The sequence below is a fragment of the Chamaea fasciata genome, unplaced genomic scaffold (genome assembly GCF_029207755.1).
Source record: "Chamaea fasciata isolate MVZ Bird 193981 ecotype frontalis unplaced genomic scaffold, bChaFas1.0.hap1 SCAF_510, whole genome shotgun sequence".
Taxonomy (NCBI): domain Eukaryota; kingdom Metazoa; phylum Chordata; class Aves; order Passeriformes; family Sylviidae; genus Chamaea; species Chamaea fasciata.
This window is the reverse complement of record NW_027094595.1, coordinates 1,455-27,687: the sequence shown is the minus strand read 5'-3', so window position 1 is coordinate 27,687 and position 26,233 is coordinate 1,455. Positions and strand designations below refer to the sequence as shown.

Here is a 26,233-nt window from a genome sequence, read left to right as displayed (position 1 = left end):
GTCTGGGGGTGATCCCCGGGGGTTTTGGGGTTCCCCGGGGGGTGTTTTGTGGTTTTGGGGTTTCCCGGGTGACATTTGGGGCTCCCCAGGGGATTTCAGACTGACCCCGGGCGGCGTTTCGGGGTGTCCCCGAGATACTTTGGGGTGTCCCCCGGTGGGTTTTGATATGCAGCCCCCCGCCCCGGATGGGTCTCGGGGTGCTTTGGGGGTTATCTTGGGCTGTCGCCGGGAATCGTGGGGCACCCCGGGGTACTTTGGGGTCCGGCAGGGGAGGTTTGGGGTCCCCCCGGTGTTTGGGGCGCCCCTCAGTCGGCGAAGAGGCTGGCGAAGCTCTGCCGCAGCGCCCGCAGGCTCTCGGGGGGGCCCTGCTCGGGGGCGGGGCTGCGGAATTTGGGGGTTCAGGGGGGGCGTGGCGGGGCACAAGCCACGCCCCCTTCCCCTCCACAGCCCCCCCCCCCGACTTACCTGGGGGGCGGGGCTCCAGGTTTGGGGGCCAGGGCGGGTTTGGGGGCGATGGGTGGGGCTTGGGGGCGGGGCTGGCGGGTAGTGGGAGGAGCTTGCGGGCCTTGGGGGCGGGGCTGGGGGACGGAGGGGGAGCGCTGGAGGCGGGGCTGGGGAGAGGTGGGTGGGGCTTGGGGGCGGGGCTGGGGTGATGTAGCCGGGCCGGGGGGCCGGGGTTGAGGGGCTGAGGTGGGTGGGGCCTGGGGGCGGGGCTGTGAAGGGGGCGGGGCTTGTTGCCTGGGCTGGGGGGACACCGTCGGGCCTGGTGGGCGGGGCTGAGAAGTGGGTGGGGCTTGAGGGCGGGGCTGTGCTGTGGGCGGGGCTTGAGGACGAGGTTGGGAGGTGGGAGAGATTTGTGGGCGGGGCTGCGGGGATGTGGGCGGGGCTTGTGGGCGGGTTTGTGGGGTGGGTGGGCGTGGCTGAGACGCTGCAGCAGCCAGAGGTGGGCGGGGCTGTGCAGTAGGTGGGGCTTGTGGGTGTGGCTGTGGGGAGCTGGGTGGGGTTTGCGGGCGTGGCTGCACAGTGCCAGGTGGAGTTTGTGGGCGTGGTTGCGGGGAGGTGGGGCGGGGCTGGGGCGTAGCCCCTGGGCTTTGCGGGCGGGGCTGGGGCGTAGCCCCTGGGCTTTGGGGGCGGGGTTGTGCCCCGAGTGGGCGGGGCTGGGAGGGGCCTCGAGGTGGGGCAGGGCCGGGCTGGACTGGCCGCGGTGAAGCTCCACCCATTTGTGGGCGTGGCTGTCCCTGCGGCGAAGGGCGTGGCTGAGCGGGGCCGGATGGCGGCGGCGCACCTGGAGGGAACAGAAACACCTGAGAGGGGGCGGGGCTTGAGGCGGGGAAATGTCCCGATCTTGGGCGGAATCCCCCAAATTTTGGGGTGTCCCAGGGGAGGAGGGACTGGGAGGGGCTCCCCAGATTGTGGGTGATTTGAATTATTGCTCAACTATTTCCGAATTATTTTTGGTCCCCGTTTCAGAGAATTCCCGACTCTCCCAGGGTTTTTGAGGGGCTCCCAGGAATTTTTGGGGGATTTTGGGAATCCAGGTTTAGGGGGGTTCACTCACCCTGGGGTTGGGGTCTCTGCTGGGGGGGCGTCCCCGGCCGGGGGGACCCCGATGTGGCCGAGGCCTGTGGGGCAGGAAAGGGGGCGTGGTTAAATTTGGGGATTGGGGGCGGGGGGGGTTCTGGGTGTGGGGGGGAGGGGCAGTTACCTGTGGGAGGGGCCGGGCAGGGGAGGGGCTCCGTGGGCGGGGCAGCTCCTCCCTCATCCGCTCCAGCACCAGCTCCACGATGTGGCCGCGATCCTCGGCCGCGCCCGGGCCCAGCAACGGCAGCCACGAGCCCAGGACCTGCGGGGGGGGACAGGTGGGGGGGCTCAGGTGGGCCCAGGTAGGCCCCAACTGTGCCTGAGGTGTTCCCCAGGTGTCCCCAGGAGTACCCCAGGTGTGTCCCAGGTCCCTGCAGGTGTGCTACAGGCATGTCCAGGTGTTCCCCAGGTGTCCCCAGGTGTCCCCAGGAGTACCCCAGGTGTGTCCCAGGTCCCTGCAGGTGTGCTACAGGCAGGTCCAGGTGTTCCCCAGGTGCCCCAGGTGTGTCCAGGTGTGTCCCAGGTGTGTCCCAGGTCCCTGCAGGTGTGCTACAGGCAGGTCCAGGTGTGCCCAGGTGTTCCCCAGGTGTTCCCCAGGTGTCCCCAGGAGTACCCCAGGTGTGTCCCAGGTCCCTGCAGGTGTGCTACAAGCAGGTCCAGGTGTGCCCAGGTGTTCCCCAGGTGTTCCCCAGGTGTCCCCAGGTGTCCCTAGGAGTACCCCAGGTGTGCCCCAGGTCCCTGCAGGTGTGCTACAGGCAGGTCCAGGTGTGCCCAGGTGTTCCCCAGGTGTCCCCAGGTGTCCCTAGGAGTACCCCAGGTGTGTCCCAGGTCCCTGCAGGTGTGCTACAGGCAGGTCCAGGTGTGTCCAGGTGTTCCCCAGGTGCCCCAGGCGTGTCCAGGTGTGTCCCGGGTCCCCCCAGGTGTGCCCAGGTGTGTGTTACCTGCACGATGTGCTCCTGCCCGTCAGGACCCCGCAGCGCCTCCACCCCGCAGATGTCGACGCCCCCGAAGAGGCCGGCGCAGGCGTCCACCCAGCCCCGGTGCCTGCGGGAGGGGCGGGGTCAGAGGCCACGCCCACAAGGAGCCCCACCCCACTCACGGGTATCATTATTGGCCACAGCCCTTTCCGTGGCCCCGCCCATCTACACAGCCACTCCCCTTCATGCATAGCCCTGATCCTTTCACTGTAGCCACACCTTTTCAGAGCCACGCCTCTTCCTGCTGAAACCACGCCTCTTCCCTCTTAGCCCAACCCCTTGATGCATAACCACACCCCTCCCAAAGTCACGCCCCTCTTAAGCCCCGCCCCCTGCACTCACCTAGGGCTGAGGGCGACCGGCTCCACCTGCGGCCCCTCCCCCGCAGTGTCCCCGCCCCCGAGGGACCACCTGGGGGTGACACGGGGTCAGCGGGGTCACCAAAACACCACCGGCCACGCCCCTTCCCAGACCCCGCCCCAACAATGAGGCCCCACCCCCAGGACGAACCTTCCCAGTCACTCCCAGTCCCTCCCAGTCCCCCCCAGTCCCTCCCAGTCCCCCCCAGTCCCCCCCAGTCCCCTCCCAGTCCCTCCCAGTCCCTCCCAGTCCTCCCAGTCCTCCCAGTCCCAGTGCCCCCAGTCCCCTCCCAGTCCCCCCCAGTCCCCTCCCAGTCCCCCCCAGTCCCCTCCCAGTCCCCCCCAGTCCCCTCCCAGTCCCTCCCAGTCCTCCCAGTCCCCCCCAGTCCCTCCCAGTCCCCCCCAGTCCCTCCCAGTCCCCCCCCAGTCCCCTCCCAGCCCCTCCCAGTCCCTCCCAGTCCCTCCCAGTCCTCCCAGTCCCCCCAGTCTCACCGCAGGGCCCGGTACTGGTCCCCGATTCGCTGCACGCGCAGTTTCTGTGTCGCGGGGGGCTCCGCCCTCAGCAGCGCCCCCGCCCGGGCCCCGCCCATGGCGGCCGCCACCGCCCCCAGCACCTGCGGGGACCCCACGCGCACCTGGGGACAGACGGGCCGGATGGAAACACGCCCACTGACACGCCCACTGACACGCCCACTGACACACCCGACGTCCTGCAGAACCACGCCCACTGACACGCCCAAGGTCCTGGAGAACCCCGCCCACAGATATGCCCAGAGCCACGCCCTGATGGCCACACCCAGCAAACCACACCCCGTTTGGCCACGCGAATGAAGAGCCAGAGCGCTTTGGCCACGCCCTCACAAAGCCACGCCCAGAGGAACAGCCACACACTGAACCACGCCCACACAGCCACGCCCACACAGCCCCACCCATACCGACCGACGCCCACCAGAGGCCACACCCCCCATACACCTGGTGGGTGGGGCAGGGCTGGAGAGGGGCGGGGTCTCACCTGTCCCACCCCGGCGGGGGCGGGGCTGAGAGTCACCGACATGGGGAAGGTCGGAGAGGTCAACTGGGGACAGAGGGGACACCGGTGACACCAGTGACACACCAGTGACACACCAGTGACACACCGGTGACACCAGTAACACCAGTGAGAGACCAGTGACACACCGGTGACACCAGTGAGAGACCAGTAACACCAGTAACACCAGTAACACCAGTGACACACCAGTGACACACCGGTGACACCAGTAACACCAGTAACACCAGTGAGAGACCAGTGACCCCAGTGACACCCCCCCTTGTCCCAAAGTAGATCCCAGTCTCCCCAGTCCCCCCAGTTCCCCCAGTCCCCCCCAGTCCCTCCCAGCCCCTCCCAGTCCCCTCCCAGTCCCTCCCAGTCCCCCCCCAGTCCCTCCCAGTCCCCCCAGTGCTCACCAGTCCCCGGGGCCGGTTGCAGAAGCGCTGTGGCACCAGTGGAAAGGCCTCATGGCCCAGTTCCCGCTGCAGCCGAGCCAACTGGGCAAACTGGGAGCACTGGGAACGTCAAAGGCCAGCGAACCGCCCTGCCCAGTGCTCCCAGTGCTCCCCAGTTACCTCCCAGTCCCTCCCAGTGACCCCCAAAACCCTCCCAGCACCTCCCAGTCCATCCCAGTTACTCCAAATCCCATCCCAGTGCCTCCCCAGTCCCCCCCAGTCTCCCCCAACCCTCTCCCAGTCCCCCCCAATCCCTCCCAATCCCCTCCCAGTCCATCCCAGTCACTCCCAGTCCCCCCCAGTCCCCCCCAGTCCTCTCCCAATCTCCTCCCAATCCCCTCCCAGTCCCCCCAGTCCCCCCCAATCCCCTCCCAGTCCCCCCCCAGTCCCTCCCAGTCCCCCCCAATCCTCTCCCAGTCACTCCCAGTCCCCCCCAATCCCCTCCCAGTCCCCTCCCAGTCACTCCCAGTCCCCCCCAATCCCTCCCAGTGACCCCCAAAACCCTCCCAGCACATCCCAGTCCATCCCAGTTACCCCAAATCCAATCCCAGTCTCCCCCAATCCTCTCCCAGTCCCTCCCAGTCCCCCCCAGTCCCCCCCAATCCTCTCCCAGTCACTCCCAGTCCCCCCCAGTCCCCCCCAGTCCCCTCCCAATCTCCTCCCAATCCCCTCCCAGTCACTCCCAGTCCCCCCAGTCCCCCCCAATCCCCCCCCCAGTCCCTCCCAGTCCCCTCCCAGTCCCCCCAGTCCCTCCCAGTTCCCCCCAGTCCCTCCCAGTCCCCTCCCAGTTCCCCCCAGTCCCTCCCAGTCCCCCCCAGTCCCCTCCCAGTCCCCCCCAGTCCCTCCCAGTCCCCTCCCAGTTCCCCCCAGTCCCTCCCAGTCCCTCCCAGTCCCCTCCCAGTCCCCCCAGTCCCCCCAGTGGCTCACCAGGCAGGGGGGGTGTGCGAAGCCGTACAGGGCGGGCAGGGGGTCGGCGCTGGGGACCCCCCCCAGGTGCAGTCCCGCCAGGAGCCTGCGGGGGGCGCCCCCCGCCCCGCCCTGCGGCTCCTCCCGCACCAGCACGAAATCGGGGCGCACCCTCCTGGGGGGGGGGGGGTCCCCAAAATAATCAATAAACCCCCACCCCAAAATAATCAATAAACCCCCACCCCCCCCCCAAAAAAATCCCGACCTTCCAAACCCCCAAATCCCCCCCGAATCCCGACAACCCGCCTCAAAATTCAACCCCCAAATCGAAAAAAAATAAAATTAAAATTTTCCAAGGATTTAAAAAAAAAAAAAATCCCCAAAAATAAATTTCCGGATTTTTAAAAAAAAATCCCGAGATTGCAAAAAAAAAAAACAAAACCCCAAAACAAAACAAAAAATTAAAAATTTTCGAAAAAAAATTCAAAACTGTATTAATTTTTTTTCCAAAAAATACTACTAATAAAAAATATTAAAAAACAAACCAAACAACAACAACGAAAAAATCCAACCTCCCCCCCAAAAACCCAAACCCGACCAAGATTTCCCAAGATCCCAAAAAAACATCCCTCCTCAAAAAAAAAAAAAAAAAACCAAACAAACCCCCGATACCAATAAAAATTTCAAAAAAAATTCCAAAAAAAATCCCAAACCACGCGCCCCACCCCCCCCCTCCCCCAAAAAAATCCAATTTAACTGAGCAACGCTTCACCGAAACTTAATACAGGAATTAACCTTAATAATTAATTAATTATAAAATACTAAAATGCGATTCATCTCGGATCTAAATGCGATGAGTGAATCCAAGTTTTTTCAATAAAATCCTTTTTTTTTTGCCCCAAAGCGCACCTGGAGCCCCCCCGGGGGGCGTCGATGGTGACGCTGAGGGCGCCGTGGGTGGAGGCGGCCAAGGAGAGCTCCGAGAACTGCGCCTGGGGGGAGGGACACCCCAAAATCCACCCCCCAAAAAAATTCCTCCTGGGGCCACCACCCCCCCCCCAAAAAAAAAAACCCCCAAAAAAACCTCCCCGGGCTCCCTCAATCCCACCCCAAAACCCGGAGCCCCAAATCGAGTTCGAAACCAAAAAGATTTTGGAGTCAAAATTCAGATTGAGGGCGGTGGAAATCTCTCAGGATTGTAAAATTTAGGAAGGAAACCCCCCCAAAAATTTTGGCTCGTTCGACCCAAAAATTCTGTCCCGAACCCCCCGAATTGGGGCGGAGGTTTTAGGAATGCCGAGCCCAAAACCTCCAGGGGATCCCGAAAAATCTGGGACTGGAGACAAGGAAAGATTTCAGGGCACCCCAAAATTTCCCTCAAAGGGAAACCAAAATTTCTCTTAAAGGGGATCCCAAAATTTTCCATCGGGGACCCCCAAAATTCCCCTCAAGGGACCCCAAATTCCCCCTAAACACAAATCCCAAATCTGGGGAGCGCCAGGAGGTTCAGAGCACCCCAAAATTTAGGACGGGCCCCCAAAAACTCCAGGGAAATCCCAACCCCAAATGACCCAAACCTCCCCAAAACCAACCCGAACCCCAAAAATCTTCGAATTTTTGGAGACCAGGAAAGATTTCGGGGGCCCCCCCCCAAAAAAATTCCCCTCAGGGGAACCCCAAAACTTCATCCAAGGGACCCCAAAATTCCTCTCAGGGAACCCCAAAGTATTGAGAGACCCCAAAATTTTAAGGGGGTGGAGTCCCAAAATTGGAAAAGTCCCAAATTTTTAGGGGGGATCCCAAAATTTAGGGGGGGGGGTCCCCAAAACTCACCTGCTCCACTCTGAGCTCGGCGTCCCCGTGCACGGATTTGCCCTTGAAGGGTTTGACCCTGGAGGGGGGGATCCCAAAATTGGAGAGACCCCTCCCCCCAAAAAAATTCCGTGCCCAAAAAATTGGAGGGGTCCCCAAAATTATCGCCCCCCCCCCCCCAAATTCCCATCCCCAAAATTGGAGAGACCCCCGCCCAAAAAATTCCGCACCCTAAAAATTGGAGAGACCCCCAAAATTATCCCCCCCCCCAAAAAATTCCCATCCCCAAAATCGGAGAGACCCCTCCCCCAAAAAATTCCCCCCCCTCCAGAATTGGAGGGATCCCCCCCCCAAAATTCCCAACCCCCCCCCCAAATTCTCCCTCACCCCAAAATCAAACTTCCACAGGTGACCCTAAAAATCTGATTTACCCCCCCCCAAAAAAAACCCCGCCCCCTCCCCAGGAGCCGGGGGGGCCCGGAGGAGATTTGGGGGTCCCAGGGTGGGGAAATTTGGGGGGGGGGGGGGTCTGCAAAATCAGGAATTTGGGGGGGGGTCCCAGGATGGGGGAGGGGGTTTAGGGGGGTCCCACGCTCAGGAATTTGGGGGGGGGTCCCAGGATGGGGGAGGGGGTTTAGGGGGGTCCCACCCTCAGGGATTTTTTGGGGGGGGGTCTCAGGGTGGGGGGTTTAGGGGGGTCCCACCCTCAGGGATTTTTTGGGGGGGGGTCTCAGGGTGGGGGGTTTAGGGGGGTCCCACCCTCAGGGATTTTTTGGGGGGGGGTCTCAGGGTGGGGGGTTTAGGGGGGTCCCACCCTCAGGGATTTTTTGGGGGGGGGTCTCGGTACGTACCAGTCCGTGCTGGGGGGGGCGATGACGAGCAGCAGCGGCGCCGTGGGGGGGGCGGCCCGGGGGGGTCTCCCCGCCCCTCCCCCCACCGGGGGGGGCTCCCCGCCCATCCCCCCCGCCAGGAAATTCCCGTCCGACAGGCGGCGCCGCAGGAACTCCATCCCCTATGGATCCCCTATGGATTCCCCTATGGATTCCCCTATGGATCCCCTGCGGATCCCCGATAGACTGACCTGTGGATTCCCTCTGGATGCCCTATAGATTCCCTATGGATTCCCCTATAGATGCCCTATAGGTGCCCTATAGATGCCCTATAGGTGCCCTATGGATGCCCTCTGGAATCACCTGTGGATCTCCTATAGATCCACCTGTGGATTCCCTATGGATGCCCTACAGATTCCCTGTGGATCCTGTAGGGGTTTCCCCTATAGATCCCCTATGGAATCCCCTATAGGGAATTCGCGAGGGGGAGGGGGGGGGCGGTTAGGGGCGGGGGGGGTTCAGGGCTATAGGGGGGGGCATCCTATAGATGTGGGGCCGAGCGACAGGGGAGGGACTTCTATAGGGGAGGGGGCTATAGGGGAGGGGGGGTTATGGGGCTCGGGCTATAGGGGCAGGATCTATAGGGGCTGGGGATGGGGGGCTATAGGGGATGGATCTATAGGGGATGGATCTATAGGGGATGGATCTATAGGGGATGAATCTATAGGGGATGGGGCTATAGGGGATGGAGCTATAGGGGATGGGGCTGTAGGGGCAGGATCTATAGGGGCAGGATCTATAGGGGCAGGATCTATAGGGGCAGGATCTATAGGGGCTGGGGATGGGGGGCAGGGCCGGGGCGGCTGCCGGGGGGGCCTATGGGGGCTATAGGGGCTCGGGGGGGGGGGGCGGGGGGCCCTGGGGACCCCTCCGGGCTGAGGCACCCGCGGGATGAGCCCCAAAATCCTCCCCGGCCGGCCCCGCCCCCGCCCCGCCCCCGCTGCGTCACTTCCGGCCACGCCTCGTGCGAGACGGGCGTGGCTCCCCTATGATGTCACCGCCAGCCACACCCCTGGTTCTGCAGAAATGGGCGGGGCATGGAGGGGTGGAGTCGGTGACGTCACTAAGTTCTGGGCTCAGCCCCTCCCCCACGGGGGTCCCACCCCCCTCCCGCCCCTCCCCCACACGCCTCGGAGCCGTTTCCATGCTGGGATTTTATTGGGGGGGCGGGGCCGGGGGGGGTTGGGGTCCCGGGGGTCCCACGAGGTCTCCGAGGGTCTCACTGCTCTGGGGGGGGGGAAGGGAAGGTCAGGGGGGAGACCCCGGCCCCTCCCCCCCCCTGGGGATTTCCCACAGCCCCTCCCCCCCTCCCGGGGACTCCCTTTACCCCTCCCCCTCCGAGATTAATTCTGCCCCTTCCCCCCCAAGGGACTCCTCCTGCCCCTCCCCCCCGGCACCAACACCCCCCCCCCGGGAATTCCCCTCCTGCCCCTCCCCCCGGGGGAATCCCCGCCCCTCCCCCCGGGGTTTCCCCGCCCCTCCCCCCGGGGTTTCCCCGCCCCCCCCGCGGTCCCGCTGACCCTCGGGCGGGGGGCAGGGCCGCACGTTCCGGCACGGCCTCGTCTCCTCCAGGCGCAGCCGCTCCTCCCGCAGGGGGGCGCACCGCGGCCGCGCCGCCCCCCAGAACGAAACGTTGGAGGTCCCGGCCGAGCCCACGTTGGGCACCGTGGGGCTGGGGGGGGGGGGCGGGGTCACCTCTGCCCCACAGGGACCCCCCCGGTCCCATAGAGAGACCCCCCCGGCCCCATAGGGACCCCCAGATCCTATAGAACCACCTCTGCCCCATAGGGACCCCCAATCCCACAGAGACTCCTCCAATCCTATAGAACCACCTCTGCTCCACAGGGACCCCCCCGGCCCCATAGGGACCCCCCAATCCTATAGAACCACCTCTGCCCCATAGAGACCCCCCAATCCTATAGAACCACCTCTGCCCCATAGGGATCCCCATGAATCCCATAGAGACCCCTCCAATCCTATAGAAACACCTCTGCCCTATAGGGACCCCCCCGGCCCCATAGAGACCCCTCCGGCCCCATAGGGACCCCCAGATCCTATAGAACCACCTCTGCCCCATAGAGACCCCCCCGGCCCCATAGGGACCCCCAGATCCTATAGAACCACCTCTGCCCCATAGAGACCCCCCCGGCCCCATAGGGACCCCCTCAATCCTATAGAACCACCTCTGCCCCATAGGGATCCCCACGAATCCCATAGAGACCCCTCCAATCCTACAGAAACACCTCTGCCCTATAGGGACCCCCCCGGCCCCATAGGGACCCCCAGATCCTATAGAACCATCTCTGCCCCATAGAGACCCCCATGAATCCCATAGGGACCCCCCCGGCCCCATAGGGACCCCCCAATCCTATAGAACCACCTCTGCCCCATAGAGACTCCCCCCGGCCCCATAGAGACCTCCTGTCCCACAGAGACCCCCATAAATCCCACAGACCCATAGAGACCCCCCCCCCAAATCCCATAGAGACCCCCAGACCCATAGAGAACTCCCGGCCCCATAGAGACCCCCTAAATGCCATAGAGACCCCCCAGCCCCACAGAACCCCCCAGCCCCATATCCCCCCCAGCCCCATAGAAACCCCTGTGCCCCCATATCCTGCCCTGGCCCCACAGAAGCCCCCCAGCCCCATATCCCCCCCAGCCCCATAGAAACCCCTGTGCCCCCATATCCTGCCCTGGCCCCACAGAAGCCCCCCAGCCCCACATCCCCCCCAGCCCCATAGAAACCCCTGTGCCCCCATATCCTGCCCTGACCCTATAGAAGCCCCCCAGCCCCACATCCCCCCCAGCCCCACTCACTTGTACTTGGGCAGGATGGGGCGGCACTCGCGGCTGCGGTTCCGTGTGGGGCTGGCCCCACAGGGGGGGGTGCAGAGCCCCCAGGGGCTCCAGTCTGACCATTCCCCCTGCACTGGGGGGGCACAGGGCAGCCTCACCCCCCCGCCCCACACGCCCCATAGAGCGGGGGGCAGGGGGCGGGATATGGGGTGGGCGTGGGTGACCCTGTGAGGGTCTGTGGGGCAGCTGTGGGGCAGCTATGGGGCTCCCACCAGGAGTTATAGGGCCGCTATAGGGCAGCCGTGGGGCAGGGCAGCTCTAGGGGTCCCAACAGCGTCTATGGGGCAGCTATGGGGTTCCAACCGGGAGCCGTGGGGCAGCTGTAGGGGGAACTTCGGGGGGGTTATGGGGCAGTTCTGGGGCTCCCTCCAGGATCGATAGGGCAGCTATGGGGCGCTATGGGGAGTTAAGGTCCCCCAGGATCTATGGGGCAATTCTGGGGCTCCCTCCAGGGTTTCTGGGGTGCCATGGGGCAGCTATGGGGCAGCTATGGGGGACGGGATCTATGGGGCAGCTCTGTGGCTCCCTCCAGGATCTCTGGGGTGCCATGGGGCAGCTATGGGGCAGCTATGGGGGACGGGATCTATGGGGCAGCTCTGTGGCTCCCTCCAGGATCTCTGGGGTGCCATGGGGCAGCCATGGGGCAGCTATGGGGGACAGGATCTATGGGGCAGCTCTGGGGCTCCCTCCAGGATCTCTGGGGTGCCATGGGGCAGTTATGGGGCAGCTATGGGGGACAGGATCTATGGGGCAGCTCTGTGGCTCCCTCCAGGATCTCTGGGGTGCCATGGGGCAGCCATGGGGCAGCTATGGGGGACAGGATCTATGGGGCAGCTCTGTGGCTCCCTCCAGGATCTCTGGGGTGCCATGGGGCAGCCATGGGGCAGCTATGGGGGACAGGATCTATGGGGCAGCTCTGTGGCTCCCTCCAGGATCTCTGGGGTGCCATGGGGCAGCCATGGGGCCGGCTGACTCACAGCTGCAGTCCTGGATGTTGTAGCAGGCCCGCAGCTGGATGATCCCGACGTCCTCGGCCGTGGGGCAGGCGGGGCCCCCCGGGCTGTGCCCCACACATTCCCGCGTGCGCCGCTGCTGCCCCACGTTGCTGCGACAGGCGATGTCCCCCCAGGGCCGCGAGCAGGGGCTCCAGGGGCTCCAGGGACCCCAGTGCACCAGGGCTGGGGGGAGAGGGCTCAGTGGGGCTGGGGACACCTGGGGACAGCCCGGGGACAACCTGGGGACAGCCGGGGACACCTGGGGACAGCCCGGGGACAACCCGGGGACACTGTGGGGACAGGCAGGGACAGCCCGGGGACACCCGGAGACACCCAGGGACACCCGGGGACAGCCCGGGGACAGCCCGGGGGCTGGGAGCTCCTTTCCCTTTTCCCGTTTTCCCTTTTCCTTTTTCTTTTTCCTTTTCACTTCTCCCTTCTCTTTTCCTTCCTTGCTCTCTCTTTTCTTTCTCTTTTTCCCCTTTTCTTTTGCGTTTTCCATACCCTTTACCCTTTCCCCTTCTCCTTTTCCGTTTTCCTTTCACTTTCCCTTTTCCTCCTTTGGTTTTTTCCCTTTTCTTCTTCCCTTCCCCTTTTTTCTTCCCCTTTTCCCTTTTTCTCTTTTCTCGCTTTTCCCTTCCCGTTCCCCTTCTCCTTTTTTCTTTGCTCTTCCCTCCCTCCCTTCCCCTCCCCGAGCCCCACCCACTCACAAAACCACGCCCACTACCCCACCCCATTCCAGCCCCACCCCATCCCCACGCCTCCGCCCCAGACCCCACCCCACAAGGCCACACCCACACCCCACACCCCTTTAAGATCTGCCCCACGCGCCCGCACCCCTCAGCCCCTTCCCATTAAATCCTGCCCCTTTAAGCCCCACCCAATTAAGCCCCACCCCGTTTTAGCCCCACCCCGTTAATCCCCACCCTGCACAGCCCCACCCCATTAAGCCCCACCCCTCCATCCTCACCCCGTTAAGCCCCTCCCCATTAACCCTCACTCCGTTAAGCCCCACCCCATTGAGCCCCTCCCTGTTAACCCCCACCCCATTAATCACTACCCTCTTAAGCCCCTCCCCATTAATCCTCACCCTGTTAAGCCCCTCCCCATTACACCTCACACTGCACAGCCCCACCCCATTAAGCCCCACCCCATTAAGCCCCGACTCATTCATCCCCACCCTGTTACACCCCGCCCCGTTAAGCCCCTCCCCGTTAAGCCCCACCCCGTTAAGCCCCACCCTGTTTAGCCCCACCCCATTAAGCCCCTCCCCATTACGCCCCACCCCGTTAATCCCCTCCCTGTTAAGCCCCACCCTGTTAACCCCCACCCCATTAAGTCCCGCCCCGTTACGCCCCACCCATCAAGCCCCGCCCCTTTATGCCCCGCCCCTCACCTGGGCAGGGGTCCCGGGGCCCGCAGAGCCCCCGGCGCCGCTCGGGGCCGGCACAGCCACGCCCCCCGTGATTTGGGGCGGGGGCGTCGCAGGCGCGGCGCTCAACGACCCCGCCCAGGCCGCAGGTGACCGGGCAGGGCGTGGCCGCCGACCACGCCCCCCACGCGCCGTGCACTGGGGAAGGGGGGAAAAGGGGAGGGGTCAGAGAGGGCACGACCCCCTCCCCCAAACACGGCTGGGGGGGTCATGGAAGGGTCCTGGAAGGGTCCTTGGGGGTCCTGAGGGTCCTGGGGGGGTCCTGGAAGGGTCCTGGGGGGTCCTGGGGGGCCCTGGGGGGTCCTGAGGGTCCTGGGGGGTCCTAGGGGGGGTCCTGGAAAGGTCCTGGGGGGTCCTGAGGGGTTCGGGGGCGTGTCCTGGAGGTCCTGGGGGCCTCCTGGAGGGTCCCAGGGTGGTCTCACGGGGTCCCAGGGGGTTCCGGGGGGGGCTCTTAGGGGGGGTCCAGAGGGCGCTGGAGGCTTCTGGGAGAGTCTCGAGGAGTTCTTGGGGGTCCAAGGGGTCTCAGGGCGTTCCAGGGGGGGCCGGGGTGGTCCCAGTGGTGTCCCGGGGGGGTCTCAGGGGGTCCCAGACGGTCTCAGAGAGTCCCGAGGGGTCCCGGGGCTGTCAGGTGGTTCCGGGGGTTCTCAGGGGTCCCGGGGGTCTCAGGGGGTCTCGGGGGCTCTCAGGGGGTCTCGGGGGGATCTCAGGGGCTCCCAGATGGTCTCAGGGAATCCCGGGGGATCCCGGGGCTCTCAGGGGTCCCGTGGCTCTCGGGGGGTCCCGGGGGCTCTCAGGAGTCTCGGGGGCTCTCGGGGGGTCCCGGAGGCTCTCAGGGGTCTCGGGGGCTCTCGGGGGGTCCCGGAGGCTCTCAGGGGTCTCGGGGGGCTCTCAGGGGGTCCCGGGGGCTCTCGGGGGCTCTCGGGGGGTCTCGGGGGCTCTCGGGGGCTCTCGGGGGGTCTCGGGGGCTCTCAGGGGTCCCGTGGCTGTCAGGGGGTCCCGGGGGCTCTCGGGGGCTCTCGGGGGCTCTCGGGGGCTCTCGGGGGGTCCCGGGGGCTCTCGGGGGCTCTCAGGGGTCCCGGAGGCTCTCAGGGGTCCCGGGGGCTCTCGGGGGGTCTCCGGGGCTCTCGGGGGCTCTCAGGGGTCCCGGGGGCTCTCGGGGGCTCTCGGGGGGTCCCGGGGGCTCTCGGGGGCTCTCGGGGGGTCTCCGGGGCTCTCGGGGGGTGGCGGGCTCTCACCGGGGCAGGGCGGCAGCCCGGGGCAGGGCTGTGTCTCGGTGTCGCTGCCCGGGCAGGGGGTCCCGGGGGGGTCCCGCGACGGCTCCGGGGAATCGCAGCGGCGGCGGCGGCTCCGGCCCGGCCCCGCCCCCCGGCACGACCCCGAGCAGGGACCCCACGACCCCCACGGGCCCCACGCGCCGGGCACTGCGGGGGGAGGGGAGGGGCGGGGGGGGGGGTCAGGGCAGCCCCTCCCCCACCTCATCCTGCCCCCCCCTCCCCCACCCTCTCCCCTCCCCCAAATCTCTCATGGGGGTCTCTGGGGGCTCGTCCCTTCCCCCACCTTCACACCTCCCGCCCCTCCCCCACCTTTCCCGCCCCTCCCCCGCCCTCCCCTCACCTGGGCAGGTGGCCGGTGTCGCCTGACACCGCCGCGTGTCCTCGCTGTCCCCGGGCCCGCAAGAGCCGCCGCAGCGGGGGAGGGGATTGGAGCAGTTGCGCTGGCGCCGCTGGGACCCCTCCCCACAGGTGACAGAACAGCCACCCCACGGGGACCAGGGGCTCCAGCCCCCCGGGACTGCGGCGGGGACACGGGACAGCGACACGGACAGCAGGGACAGCAGGGACAGCAGGGACAGGGACAGGGACAGCGACACGGACAGCAGGGACAGCAGGGACAGCAGGGACAGGGACAGCGACACGGACAGCAGGGACAGCAGGGACAGGGACACAGGGACAGCGACACGGACAGCAGGGACAGCAGGGACAGCAGGGACAGGGACAGCGACACGGACAGCAGGGACAGCAGGGACAGCAGGGACAGCAGGGACAGGGACACAGGGACAGCGACACGGACAGCAGGGACAGCAGGGACAGCAGGGACAGGGACACAGGGACAGCAGGGACACAGGGACAGGGACAGCGACACGGACAGCAGGGACAGCAGGGACAGGGACAGGGACAGCGACACGGACAGCAGGGACAGCAGGGACAGCAGGGACAGGGACACAGGGACAGCAGGGACACAGGGACAGGGACAGGGACAGCGACACGGACCCCAGGGACAGCAGGGACAGCGACACGGACAGCGACACGGACAGCAGGGACAGCAGGGACAGGGACACAGGGACAGCAGGGACACAGGGACAGCGACAGGGACAGCGACACGGACCCCAGGGACAGCAGGGACAGCGACACGGACAGCAGGGACAGCAGGGACAGGGACACAGGGACAGCAGGGACACAGGGACAGCGACAGGGACAGCGACACGGACCCCAGGGACAGCAGGGACAGCGACACGGACAGCGACACGGACAGCAGGGACAGCAGGGACAGGGACACAGGGACAGCAGGGACACAGGGACAGGGACAGCAGGGACAGGGACAGCAAGGACAGGGACAGGGATGGGACAGCGACAGGGACACGGACAGGGACAGCGCCAGGGACACAGGGACACAGGGACAAGGACACAGGGACAGCAGGTACAGGGACAGGAGGGGACAAGGACATAGGGACAGGGACAGCAACAGGGACACAGGGACAGCAGGGACAGGAGGGGACAGGGACAGGGATGGGACAGCAACAGGAACAGCAACAGGGACACAAGGACAGGGGACAGGGACACAGGGATAGGGATGGGGACACGGGGACACAGAGACAGGGACATGTCACCTCCATCTCCCCACATCCCTCACGTCACTCCCGCGTCGCCAAATCCCTTTGTGTCACCCAGTGTCCCCACATCCCTCGTGTCACCCCTGGGGCCTGGTCCCCAAATCCCGCAGTGTCACCCCTGTGGCCTCTGTGTGTCCCAAACCCTCCATGTCCCCACGTCCATCATGTGTCCCCTTGTCCCCTCCTTGTGTCCCCATGTCCCCCCCATGCCCCAAGGCCCACTGTCCCCCCCGTCCCTCCCTTGTCCCCCGTGTCCCCCCCGTGTCCCCACACCCCCCCTGTCCCCGTGTCCCCCCCGTGTCCCCCCCGTGTCCCCCCCGATGTCCCACCAGGGCAGCAGGCCATGTCACACGCCCTCAGCTGCCACTCGGTGCTGTCCCCGCCGTGTCCCCCCCCGGGCCTGCGGCTGCGTCCCCTCCTCTGTGTCCCCTCGTCGCAGGTGACGGAGCAGCTGCTCCAGGGCTCCCACGGCCCCCAGACCCCGGGGCTGCCACAGGGACACGGGGGTCACACGGGGGTCACACGGGGGTCACCCCGGGGTCACCCCTGGGGTCCCTGAGGTGATTCAGGGTCACCAGGGGCACTTGGTGTCACCTGGGCTCACCAGGGGTCACAAAGGGGTCACACAGGGGTCACCCCGGGGTCACCCTGGGGTCACCCCTGGGGTCCCTGAGGTGATTCAGGGTCACCAGGGGCACTTGGTGTCACCTGAGGTCACCAGGGGTCACAAAGGAGTCACACAGGGGTCACCCCGGGGTCACCCTGGGGTCACCCCTGGGGTCCCTGAGGTGATCCAGGGTCACCAGGGGCACTTGGTGTCACCTGAGGTCACCAGGGGTCACCCAGGGGTCACACGGGGGTCACCCCGGGGTCACCCTGGCCACTCAGTGTCACCTGAGGTCATCAGGGGTCACTGGGGTCATTCAGTGTCACCCAGTGTCCCCAGGTGGGCGGGGCTAAAGAGGGTGGGGCTGAAGTGGGAGGGGCTTTGTTGGGATGGGCATGGCTTGGGTGATGTGGGTGTGGTCATCTGGTAGGGCCTGGTGGGTGTGGCTCGTGCTGGGTGTGGCCTATTGTGGGTGGGGCCATGGGACAGGTGGGGCAGAGGGGTGGGGCATGTGAAGGGCGGGGCTTAGTGCAGATGGGGTGGGACTTTGGGGCATGGCCACAGGACAGGTGGCTGTGGCCAGGTGGGCCTGGCTTAGGTAGGTGTGGCTGACAGTGGGTGTGGCTGGGATGGGCGTGGCAGCGGCAGGTTTGGTTCAGGTGGGCGTCTTGGGAGTGGGCGTGGCCCGGGTGGGCGTGTCTGACCGGCAGCTGCGGCAGTGGCCTTGTGGGTGGAGCTTGTAGCCATAGGCGGGGTTCAGGCAGCAATCGGCCAATGGCAGCTGCTCCTCCCCCAGCGGCTTCGAGCAGGCCCCGCCCCCATCAGCCTCCTCCTCCAATCGCGTGAAGCACCAGACGGATGGGGCCGCTGGGGGCGGGGCCAGGGGTCACCGCCAGGTCACCAGTCCTCCCAGTATCGTCCAGTGCCCCCCAGTCCCCACTGCCCCCTCCAGCCCCTCTCAGTGTCCCCAGTGCTCCCAGTTCCTCCCAGTGCTCCCAGTCCCTCCCAGTTCCGCTGCCCCAGTGACGTTCCAGCCTGTGCTTCCCCCTCCCCCCGCCCAGCTGTGCCCTCCCAGTAACCCCAGTGCTCCCAGTACCCCCCTCCCCCCACCCGGCTCCCAGTGCTCCCAGTATCCCCCCAGTGCCCTCCCAGTTGCCCCACAGCACCCCCCAGTAACCCCAGTTCCTCCTGGACCCCTCCCAGTCACCCCAGTTCTCCCCAGCACCCTCCTCCCAGTCCACCCCAGTTCCCACCGGTATCCTCCCAGTACCCCCCAGCAAGCCCCAGTTCCCTCCGGTTCCACCCTCCCAGTGCTCCCAGTTCCCCCCTCCCCTTGCTCCCAGTACTCCCAGTTCACGCCAGTTTCCCTCTTCCAGCCCTCCCAGTGCCCCCAGTTCCCCCCAGTTCCCCCCAGCCCACCCCAGTTCCCCCCTCCCAGAGCTCCCAGTTCCCCCCAGTTCACCCGTTTCCCCCTCCCAGCCCTCCCAGTGCCCCCCTCCCTTTGCTCCCAGTGCTCCCAGTTCCCCCCAGTACACACAAGTTCCCCCTCCCAGCGCTCCCAGTTCCCCCCAGTTCATCCCAGTTACCGGCGTGTCCCGCCCCAGCGCCGAGCAGGGCCAGCCCCAGCCCCAGGAGCAGCACCGGGGGCGCCATGAGGGAAGTGGGGGAGGGGCGGTGGGGGAGGGGCGGCTCCCCCCACCCACCGGAAGGCCCCGCCCGCCCCTCCCCCAACCTCAAATTCCGCTTTTTTTTCCCCTTTTCACCCGTTTATTTAAAAAAACCCACGAAATTCCAACACCAAAACTGGGGTGGGGGTAAGGGGCGGGGTCAGTGTGCGGTGGGCGTAGCCTCGCGGTGGGCGTGGCCTCAGGGTCCCTCGCTGAACCGCGTCATCCCCCCGGGGCGGGGCCGGGCGGGGCCCTGGGGGGGACAATGACGTCACCAAGGTGTTCCCCAGACCCCTCCAGTGTCCCCCTGATGTCCCCAAGTCCCCCCCGCGTCCCTGTTGTCCCCTCACGTCCCCCCTGTCCCCCCACAACATCTCCCACCCCTGGGTGTCCCCTGGGTGTCCCCAATGTCCCCTGGACATCCACCATGTCCCCTGGGTGTCCCTCCCAATGTCCCTCCACCCCCTTGTGCCCCCCAGTGTCCCCTCACCCCCGAGCGTCCCCGATGTCCCCATCCTCTGTGTCCCCGCGTCCCCTGCGTGTCCCTGATGTCACCCCACCCCTGGGTGTCCCCTGGGTGTCCCCCACCCTCGGGTGTCCCCCATTGTCCCCACTGTCACCTCGGGGCGCCGCCGGCCCAGCCCGCTGCCCTCCTTCCAGCCCATGGCCTGCAGCATGCGGCACCCAAGGGGGGGCGCCTCGGGGTCCCTGGGGACACCAGGGGACAGACAGGGGTGTCACCGGGGGGTCACACATGTGGGGGGCCACCCACAGTGTCACCCATGGGGGTCACGGAGCAGGGGGTGACACCCAGGGGTGTCACAGATACATGGTGGGGGGTCACCCACAGTGTCACCCATGGGTGTCATACATGGAGGGGGGGGTCACCCACAGTGTCACCCATGGGTGTCATACATGGAGGGGGGGGTCACCCACAGTGTCACCCATGGGTGTCATACACAGAGGGGGTGTCACCAGGGGGGTCACCCACAGTGTCACCCATGGGTGTCATACATGGAGGGAGTGTCACCAGGGGGGTCACCCACAGTGTCACCCATGGGTGTCATACATGGAGGGAGTGTCACCAGGGGGGTCACCCACAGTGTCACCCATGGGTGTCATACACGGAGGGGGTGTCACCAGGGGGTCACCCACAGTGTCACCCATGGGTGTCATACACGGAGGGGGTGTCACCAGGGGGGGTCACACACAGGTGTCACCCATGGGTGTCATACACAGAGGGAGTGTCACCAGGGGGGTCACCCACAGTGTCACCCATGGGTGTCATACACAGAGGGGGTGTCACCAGGGGGGTCACCCACAGTGTCACCCATGGGTGTCATACACGGAGGGAGTGTCACCAGGGGGGGTCACCCACAGTGTCACCCATGGGTGTCATACACGGAGGGGGTGTCACCAGGGGGGTCACCCACAGTGTCACCCATGGGTGTCATACACGGAGGGGGTGTCACCAGGGGGTCACACACAGGTGTCACCCATGGGTGTCATACACGGAGGGGGTGTCACCAGGGGGGTCACCCACAGTGTCACCCATGGGTGTCATACACGGAGGGGGTGTCACCAGGGGGTCACACACAGGTGTCACCCATGGGTGTCATACACGGAGGGGGTGTCACCAGGGGGTCACACACAGGTGTCACCCATGGGTGTCACCCCATGGGAATCCCTGTCACCCACAAGCATCACCCCCGGGTGTCACCCACGGGTGACGACACCCAACAGGGTCCCCACACCCGGGTTCGGGGTGTCCCTCTCCCCGTTTTTGGGGTGTCCCCCCGTCCCCCCCCCTGTCCCCGTTTTCCGGGGTGCTCACCCGGGGGTCGCGGGGGGTCCCCCGAATTTGCGCCGTTTGGGTTCGGGGGGGTCAGGCCCCCCCTGCTTCTCGCGGCGCTCGGCGGCGCGGTCCCGGTACTTCATCTGGGGAGGGGGGCACCCAGGGGTGACCCCGGGAACAGGGACCCCCCAGAGACCCCCCCCAGCACCCAGGGGTGACCCCGGGAACAGGGACCCCCCAGAGACCCCCCCCAGCACCCAGGGGTGACCCCGGGAACAGGGACCCCCCAGAGACCCCCCCCAGCACCCAGGGGTGACCCCGGGAACAGGGACCCCCCAGAGACCCCCCCCAGCACCCAGGGGTGACCCCGGGAACAGGGACCCCCCAGAGATCCCCCCCAGCACCCAGGGGTGACCCCGGGAACAGGGACCCCCCAGAGACCCCCCCCAGCACCCAGGGGTGACCCCGGGAACAGGGACCCCCCAGAGATCCCCCCCAGCACCCAGGGGTGCCCCCCCAGCCCTCTCCCACCCCATGGGTGCCTTGGGAACCCCTCCTCATCCTCCTCCTCCCCATAAATGTCCCCCCACCCCTGGGTGTCCCCTGGGTGTCCCCAATGTCCCCTGGGTGTCCCCTGGGTGTCCCTAGTGTCCCCTCACCCCCAGGTGTCCCCCCGGGTGTCCCTTGGGTGTCCCCTGGGTGTCCCCAATGTCCCCTGGGTGTCCCCCGGGTGTCCCCAATGTCCCCCGGGTGTCCCCGCTGTCCCCTCACCTCGCTGTCCCCTCTCTCGGTCCCCTCGGGGGCGCCCAGGTGGCTCCGGCGCTGCAGCTCCAGGTTTTGCTGGGGGGGTGGGGATTGGGGACATTCGGGGACATTTGGGGACACTTGGGGACATTTGAGGACATCGGGGTGACCCCCACCCGGTTTAGGGGACCCCAAGGTCACAGCGGGTCCCCAACACCCCCCGAGGGGAGCCGGAGTTTTGGGGTTTTCGGGGATGATTTGGGGGCTGTTTCTCCAATTTGGGGGCGTTTTCGGGGTGGGTTTTGGGGGATTTTGGGGGGATTTTGGGGGGATTTCTGGGGGATTTTGAGGGGTTTCTGCAGGAATTTTTGGGGGATTTTTGGAGGGATTTTTGGAGGGATTTTGGGGGGATTTTTGGGGGATTTGGGGGGGATTTCTGGGGGATTTTGGGGGGATTTTTTGGGGGATTTTGGGGGCGTTTCTGGGCTGGTTTTGGTGCAATTTTCAGGGTAGTTTCGGGGTATTTCCGGGCTGGTTTTGGGGTGTTTCTGGGGGCGTTTGGGGGATGATCTTGGGGTGTTTTTGGGGGGCGTTTGGGGGATGATTTCAGGGTGTTTTTGGGGGGCGTTTGGGGGATGATTTTGGGGGCGTTTGGGGGATGATTTTGGGGGGCGTTTGGGGGATGATTTTGGGGTGTTTGGGGGATGGTTTCGGGCTGTTTTTGGGGGCGTTTGGGGGATGATTTCAGGGTGTTTTTGGAGAGTTTTTGGGGGCGTTTGGGGGATGATTTCAGGGTGTTTTTGGGGTGTTTTTGGGGGCGTTTGAGGGATGGTTTCGGGGTGTTTTTGGGGGCGTCTGGGGGTACCTTGTGCAGCCCCGAGAGCTGCTGGTGGCGCAGCAGGGCCTCCCTGCTGGGGAACTGCCGGCGGCACAGCAGACACGCCAGCTTGGCCCAGTCTGTCAGCGGCTCCTCGGGGACCCCCGGGGCTCCCCCGCGCTCCCCCTCCTCCTCACTCTCGCTCTCCCCGCTGTAGGCGGCCACCAGTCCCCGGGGGGGGCTCTGGGGGGAGAAAAATGGGGGTCAGGGGGGAAAAAAAGGGGTCAGGGGGAGTTTGAGGGGGAAAATTTGCGGTGAGGAGGGGTTTTCAGGGGGGGGAAATGGGTCGGGGGGAGTTTGGGGTGGAAAATTGGGCGTCGGGGGAAGTTTGCGGGGGGAGAAAAGGAGGTCAGGAGAGGTTTGAGGGGAAAAATTTGGGGGTCAGGGAGGGTTTGAGGAGGTTTGGGGGGGGGAATTGGAGGTCAGGGGGCATTTCAGGGGGTTCTGGGGGGAGAAATCGGGGGTCAGGGGGGTTTTGGGGAGGAAATTGGAGGGGTCTCCGGGTATTTTGGGGGTCTCAGGTGTATTTTGGGGGGCATTTTGGGGGTCTCCGGGTATTTTTGGGGGTCTCAGGGTATCTTGGGGGTCTCAGGTGTATTTTTGGGGGTACCTTGGGGGTCTCAGGTGTATTTTTTGGGGGGTATTTTGGGGGTCTCAGGTGTATTTTGGGGGTCTCAGGTGTATTTTTGGGGTATTTTGGGGGTCTCAGGTGTATTTTGGGGGGTATTTTGGGGGTCTCCGGGTATTTTTGGGGGTCTCAGGGTATCTTGGGGGTCTCAGGTGTATTTTTGGGGGGTATTTTGGGGGTCTCAGGTGTGTTTTGGGGGGTATTTTGGGGGTCTCAGGTGTGTTTTGGGGGGTATTTTGGGGGTCTCAGGTGTATTTTTGGGGTATTTTGGGGTCTCAGGTGTATTTTTGGGGTATTTTGGGGGTCTCAGGTGTGGTTTTGGGGTATTTTGGGGGTCTCAGGTGTATTTTTGGGGTATTTTGGGGGTCTCAGGTGTGGTTTTGGGGTATTTTGGGGGTCTCAGGTGTATTTTTGGGGTATTTTGGGGGTCTCAGGTGTGTTTTGGGGGGTATTTTGGGGGTCTCAGGTGTGGTTTTGGGGTATTTTGGGGGTCTCAGGTGTATTTTTGGGGTATTTTGGGGGTCTCAGGTGTGGTTTTGGGGTATTTTGGGGGTCTCAGGTGTGTTTTGGGGGGTATTTTGGGGGTCTCAGGTGTATTTTTGGGGTATTTTGGGGGTCTCAGGTGTGTTTTGGGGTATTTTGGGGGGGCTCTCACCAGCCTCTCGTCGCCCCCCAGCCGGGGCAGCTCCAGGGGGAGGTGCTGCCGCTCGGCCAAAGCGCCCTGGGGATGGTCGGGGGGGGTCAGGGGGGTCCCCAAAATCCCCCTCCCACATTCCCAGCCACCCCCCCCAGGCCCTCAGGACCTCCAAACCCCCCCCTAAACCCCTCAAATCCCCCCCCAAACACCCCGATACCCTCCCAAAATCCCTCCAGACACCCCTCCAAATCCCCCAGGACTCCCCCAACTGCCCCCCAAACCCTTTTAAACCCCCCCAAATCCTCTCAATGTCCCCCCAAAGCCCCCCCAGAGCCCCCCCCCGAGCCCACCTTTTTCTCCAGGATGGCGTAGCCGGCGTCAGCGGCCGCCGCCTCCCTCCTCTCGTCCTCGCGGGGGGCCGGGGGGGGCCCCGAGCTGCGGCCGCTCTCGCGCTGCTTGTTCAGGCTGCGCGCCCAGCGCTCCATGTCCTTGGCGATCTGGGGGGGGGAAGAGACCCCCAGAGTGACCCCCAAACCACCCAGAGTGACCAGGGACCCCCAAAACCACCCAGAGACCCCCAAAACCACCCAGAGACCCCCAAAAAAACCCCCAGAGACTCCTAAAACCCCCAAAGACCCCAAAAACCACACAGAGATCTCAGAGCACCCAGAGCTCCGTGTCCTTGGCGATCTGGGGGGAACAGAGACCCCCAGAGTGACCAGGGACCCCCACAGTGACCCCCAAACCACCCAGAGACCCCCAAAACCAGCCAGAGACCCCCAAAAGAACCCCCAGAGACCCCAAAAACTACCCAGAGACCCCTAAAACTACCCAGAGACCCCCAAACCCACCCAGAGATCTCAGAGCACCCAGAGCTCCGTGTCCTTGGCAATCTGGGGGGGGCAGAGACCCCCAGAGTGACCCCCAAACTACCCAGAGTGACCAGGGACCCCCAAAACCACCCAGAGACCCCTAAAACTACCCAGAGACCCCCAAAAAAACCCCAGAGACTCCTAAAACCCCCAAAGACCCCAAAAACCACCCAGAGATCTCAGAGCACCCAGAGCTCCGTGTCCTTGGCGATCTGGGGGGGGGAAGAGACCCCCAGAGTGACCCCCAAACCACCCAGAGTGACCAGGGACCCCCAAAACCACCCAGAGACCCCATAAACCACCCAGAGACCCCTAAAAAAACCCCCAGAGACCCCAAAAACTACCCAGAGACCCCCAAAACCCCCCCAGAGACCCCAAAAGAACCCCCAGAGACCCCAAAAACTACCCAGAGACCCCTAAAACTACCCAGAGACCCCCAAACCCACCCAGAGATCTCAGAGCACCCAGAGCTCCGTGTCCTTGGCGACCTGGGGGGCACAGGGACCCCCCAAAACCATCCAGAGTGACCAGGGACCCCCAAAACCACCCAGACACCTCCAAAAAAACCCCCAGAGACCCCCAAAACCACCCAGAGACCCCTAAAACTACCCAGAGACCCCCAAAAAAACCCCCAGAGACCCCCAAAAACCACCCAGAGATTTCAGGGCACTCAGCGCTCCGTGTCTTTGGCGATCTGGGGGGCACAGGGACCCCCCAAAACCATCCAGAGTGACCAGGGACCCCCAAAACCCACCCAGGGACCACCCAGGGACATCCCAGAGTGACCAGGGACCCCCCAGGGACCCCCCCGAGACCCCCCAAAACCCTGCAGACCCCGGGAGCAGACACTGATGGGACAAACAGGGATTTTGGGGGGGATTTGGGGGTGTTGAGGGTCAGGGGGGACACCCAGAGACCCCCCCTCCCCCCCCCGGGGCACCCCCTTTTTTAGGATCCCCATTTTTGGGATCCTCCCACCATTTTTTGGGGGGGTCCCTCCCCATTTTCAGGTTCTCCCCCCTCCCCCGATTTTGGGGATCCCCCATTTTTAGGATCTCCCCATTTTTGGGGTCTCATTTTTTAGAATCCCAAATTTTTTGGGGTCCCCCCTATCATTTGTTGGGGTCCCCCCGCCTCATTTTTTGGGGTCTCCCCCCTCATTTTTTGGGGTCCCTCCCCATCATTTTCTGGGGTCCTCCCCATTATTTTTTGGGGTCCCCCCGCCTCATTTTTTGGGGTCCCCCCCATCATTTTTTGGGGTCCCCCCCCATCAGTTTTTGAGGTCCCCCCGCCTCATTTTTTGGGGTCCCCCCCATCATTTTTTAAGGTCTCCCCCCTCACTTTTTGGGGTCTCCCCCCTCATTTTTTGGGGTCCTCCCCCATCATTTTTTGGGGTCCCCCCCCTCATTTTTTGGAGTCTCCCCTCTCATTTTTTGGGGTCCCCCCCCTCATTTTTTGAGGTCTCCCCCCTCATTTTTTGGGGTCCCCCCTCATTTTTTGGGGTCCCCCCTCATTTTTTGGGGTCTCCCCCTCATTTTTTGGGGTCTCTCTCTCATTTTTTGGGGTCTCCCCCTCATTTTTTGGGGTCTCCCTCTCATTTTTTGGGGTCCCCCCCCCTCATTTTTTGGGGTCCCCCCTCATTTTTTGGGGTCCCTCCCCATCATTTTCTGGGGTCCTCCCCATTATTTTTTGGGGTCCCCCCGCCTCATTTTTTGGGGTCCCCCCCCCCTCATTTTTTGGGGTCCCCCCGCCTCATTTTTTGGGGTCTCCCCCCATCATTTTTTGGGGTCTCCCCCCCGTTACCTGCTGGGCCGTTTTGGTTTTGTGCTTCTCCTTTTTGTCCTTGGGCTCTTTGGGGGTCCCGGGGGTCCCGGGGGGGCCCGGGGGGGGCTCAGCGGGGGGGGCGGCCACGTAGGTGCGTCTGTCCCCGTCCCAGTACAGGTACTGCCCCGCCCCCGCGTCGTAATAGTACTGCGGGGGCGGGTTTGGGGGGGTCAGCACCCCAAAATCTCCACTGGGAACCCCAGAAAACCCCAAAAACCCCCCAGAAAACCCCAAAATCCCCCCAGAAAACCCCAAAATTCCCCCAGAGAACCCCAAAAACCCCCCAGAAAATCCCAAAATCCCCCCAGAAAACCCCAAAATTCCCCCAGAGAACCCCAAAAACCCCCCAGAAAACCCCAAAATCCCCACAAAAACCCCAAAATTCCCCCAGAGAACCCC

At 64.5% G+C, this 26,233-nt stretch overlaps 3 protein-coding genes across 3 annotated transcripts; all 3 read right to left on the bottom strand.

The window, feature by feature from the left end:
• Positions 1 to 220: 220 nt before the first annotated feature.
• LOC136305596 (synapsin-1-like) lies at positions 221 to 9,051 on the bottom strand. Its single transcript, XM_066208890.1, has 13 exons — positions 7,969 to 9,051; positions 7,139 to 7,196; positions 6,215 to 6,297; positions 5,327 to 5,480; positions 4,361 to 4,450; positions 3,930 to 3,992; positions 3,410 to 3,552; positions 2,901 to 2,969; positions 2,523 to 2,625; positions 1,706 to 1,843; positions 1,559 to 1,622; positions 466 to 1,285; positions 221 to 381 (listed from the first exon to the last, which is right to left on the bottom strand). Exons 1-13 carry the CDS (start codon positions 8,124 to 8,126, stop codon positions 306 to 308), a joined length of 2,019 nt encoding a protein of 672 aa, XP_066064987.1. The 5' UTR covers positions 8,127 to 9,051; the 3' UTR covers positions 221 to 305.
• Positions 9,052 to 9,148: 97 nt separating this feature from the next.
• On the bottom strand, positions 9,149 to 18,523 carry LOC136305599 (properdin-like). Its single transcript, XM_066208895.1, has 10 exons — positions 18,377 to 18,523; positions 17,495 to 17,657; positions 16,513 to 16,670; positions 14,908 to 15,084; positions 14,529 to 14,714; positions 13,258 to 13,431; positions 11,844 to 12,044; positions 10,828 to 10,939; positions 9,528 to 9,679; positions 9,149 to 9,234 (listed from the first exon to the last, which is right to left on the bottom strand). The coding sequence occupies exons 1-10, from the start codon at positions 18,441 to 18,443 to the stop codon at positions 9,227 to 9,229; spliced, it is 1,398 nt and encodes a 465-aa protein (XP_066064992.1). The 5' UTR covers positions 18,444 to 18,523; the 3' UTR covers positions 9,149 to 9,226.
• A 15-nt stretch (positions 18,524 to 18,538) lies between these two features.
• Positions 18,539 to 26,031, bottom strand: LOC136305600 (RNA-binding protein 10-like). The gene is made up of 8 exons (XM_066208896.1): positions 25,814 to 26,031; positions 23,489 to 23,635; positions 23,157 to 23,222; positions 21,862 to 22,056; positions 21,024 to 21,092; positions 20,292 to 20,395; positions 19,078 to 19,165; positions 18,539 to 18,710 (listed from the first exon to the last, which is right to left on the bottom strand). The coding sequence occupies exons 2-8, from the start codon at positions 23,621 to 23,623 to the stop codon at positions 18,657 to 18,659; spliced, it is 711 nt and encodes a 236-aa protein (XP_066064993.1). The 5' UTR covers positions 23,624 to 23,635; positions 25,814 to 26,031; the 3' UTR covers positions 18,539 to 18,656.
• Between the last annotated feature and the right edge of the window lie 202 nt (positions 26,032 to 26,233).

What these genes read in the sequence shown, in the direction of transcription:
- LOC136305596 (XM_066208890.1), bottom strand. Translation starts at nt 8,126, where the DNA reads ATGGAGTTCCTGCGGCGCCGCCTGTCGGACGGGAATTTCCTGGCGGGG. An exon ending in TCGCACACCCCCCCTGCCTG is followed by an intron (nt 4,451 to 5,326) that starts GTGAGCCACTGG and finishes CAGTGCTCCCAG; the next exon opens with TTTGCCCAGTTGGCTCGGCT. An exon ending in GACCAGTACCGGGCCCTGCG is followed by an intron (nt 2,970 to 3,409) that starts GTGAGACTGGGG and finishes TGTCACCCCCAG; the next exon opens with GTGGTCCCTCGGGGGCGGGG.
- LOC136305599 (XM_066208895.1), bottom strand. Translation starts at nt 18,443, where the DNA reads ATGGCGCCCCCGGTGCTGCTCCTGGGGCTGGGGCTGGCCCTGCTCGGC. An exon ending in CGCTGGGGCGGGACACGCCG is followed by an intron (nt 17,658 to 18,376) that starts GTAACTGGGATG and finishes CCCCGCCCCCAG; the next exon opens with CGGCCCCATCCGTCTGGTGC. An exon ending in GCCCCGGGACCCCTGCCCAG is followed by an intron (nt 12,045 to 13,257) that starts GTGAGGGGCGGG and finishes CTCTCCCCCCAG; the next exon opens with CCCTGGTGCACTGGGGTCCC.
- LOC136305600 (XM_066208896.1), bottom strand. Translation starts at nt 23,623, where the DNA reads ATGGAGCGCTGGGCGCGCAGCCTGAACAAGCAGCGCGAGAGCGGCCGC. An exon ending in TGGGGGGCGACGAGAGGCTG is followed by an intron (nt 22,057 to 23,156) that starts GTGAGAGCCCCC and finishes TTCTCCCCCCAG; the next exon opens with AGCCCCCCCCGGGGACTGGT. An exon ending in GGACCCCCCGCGACCCCCGG is followed by an intron (nt 19,166 to 20,291) that starts GTGAGCACCCCG and finishes TGGTGTCCCCAG; the next exon opens with GGACCCCGAGGCGCCCCCCC.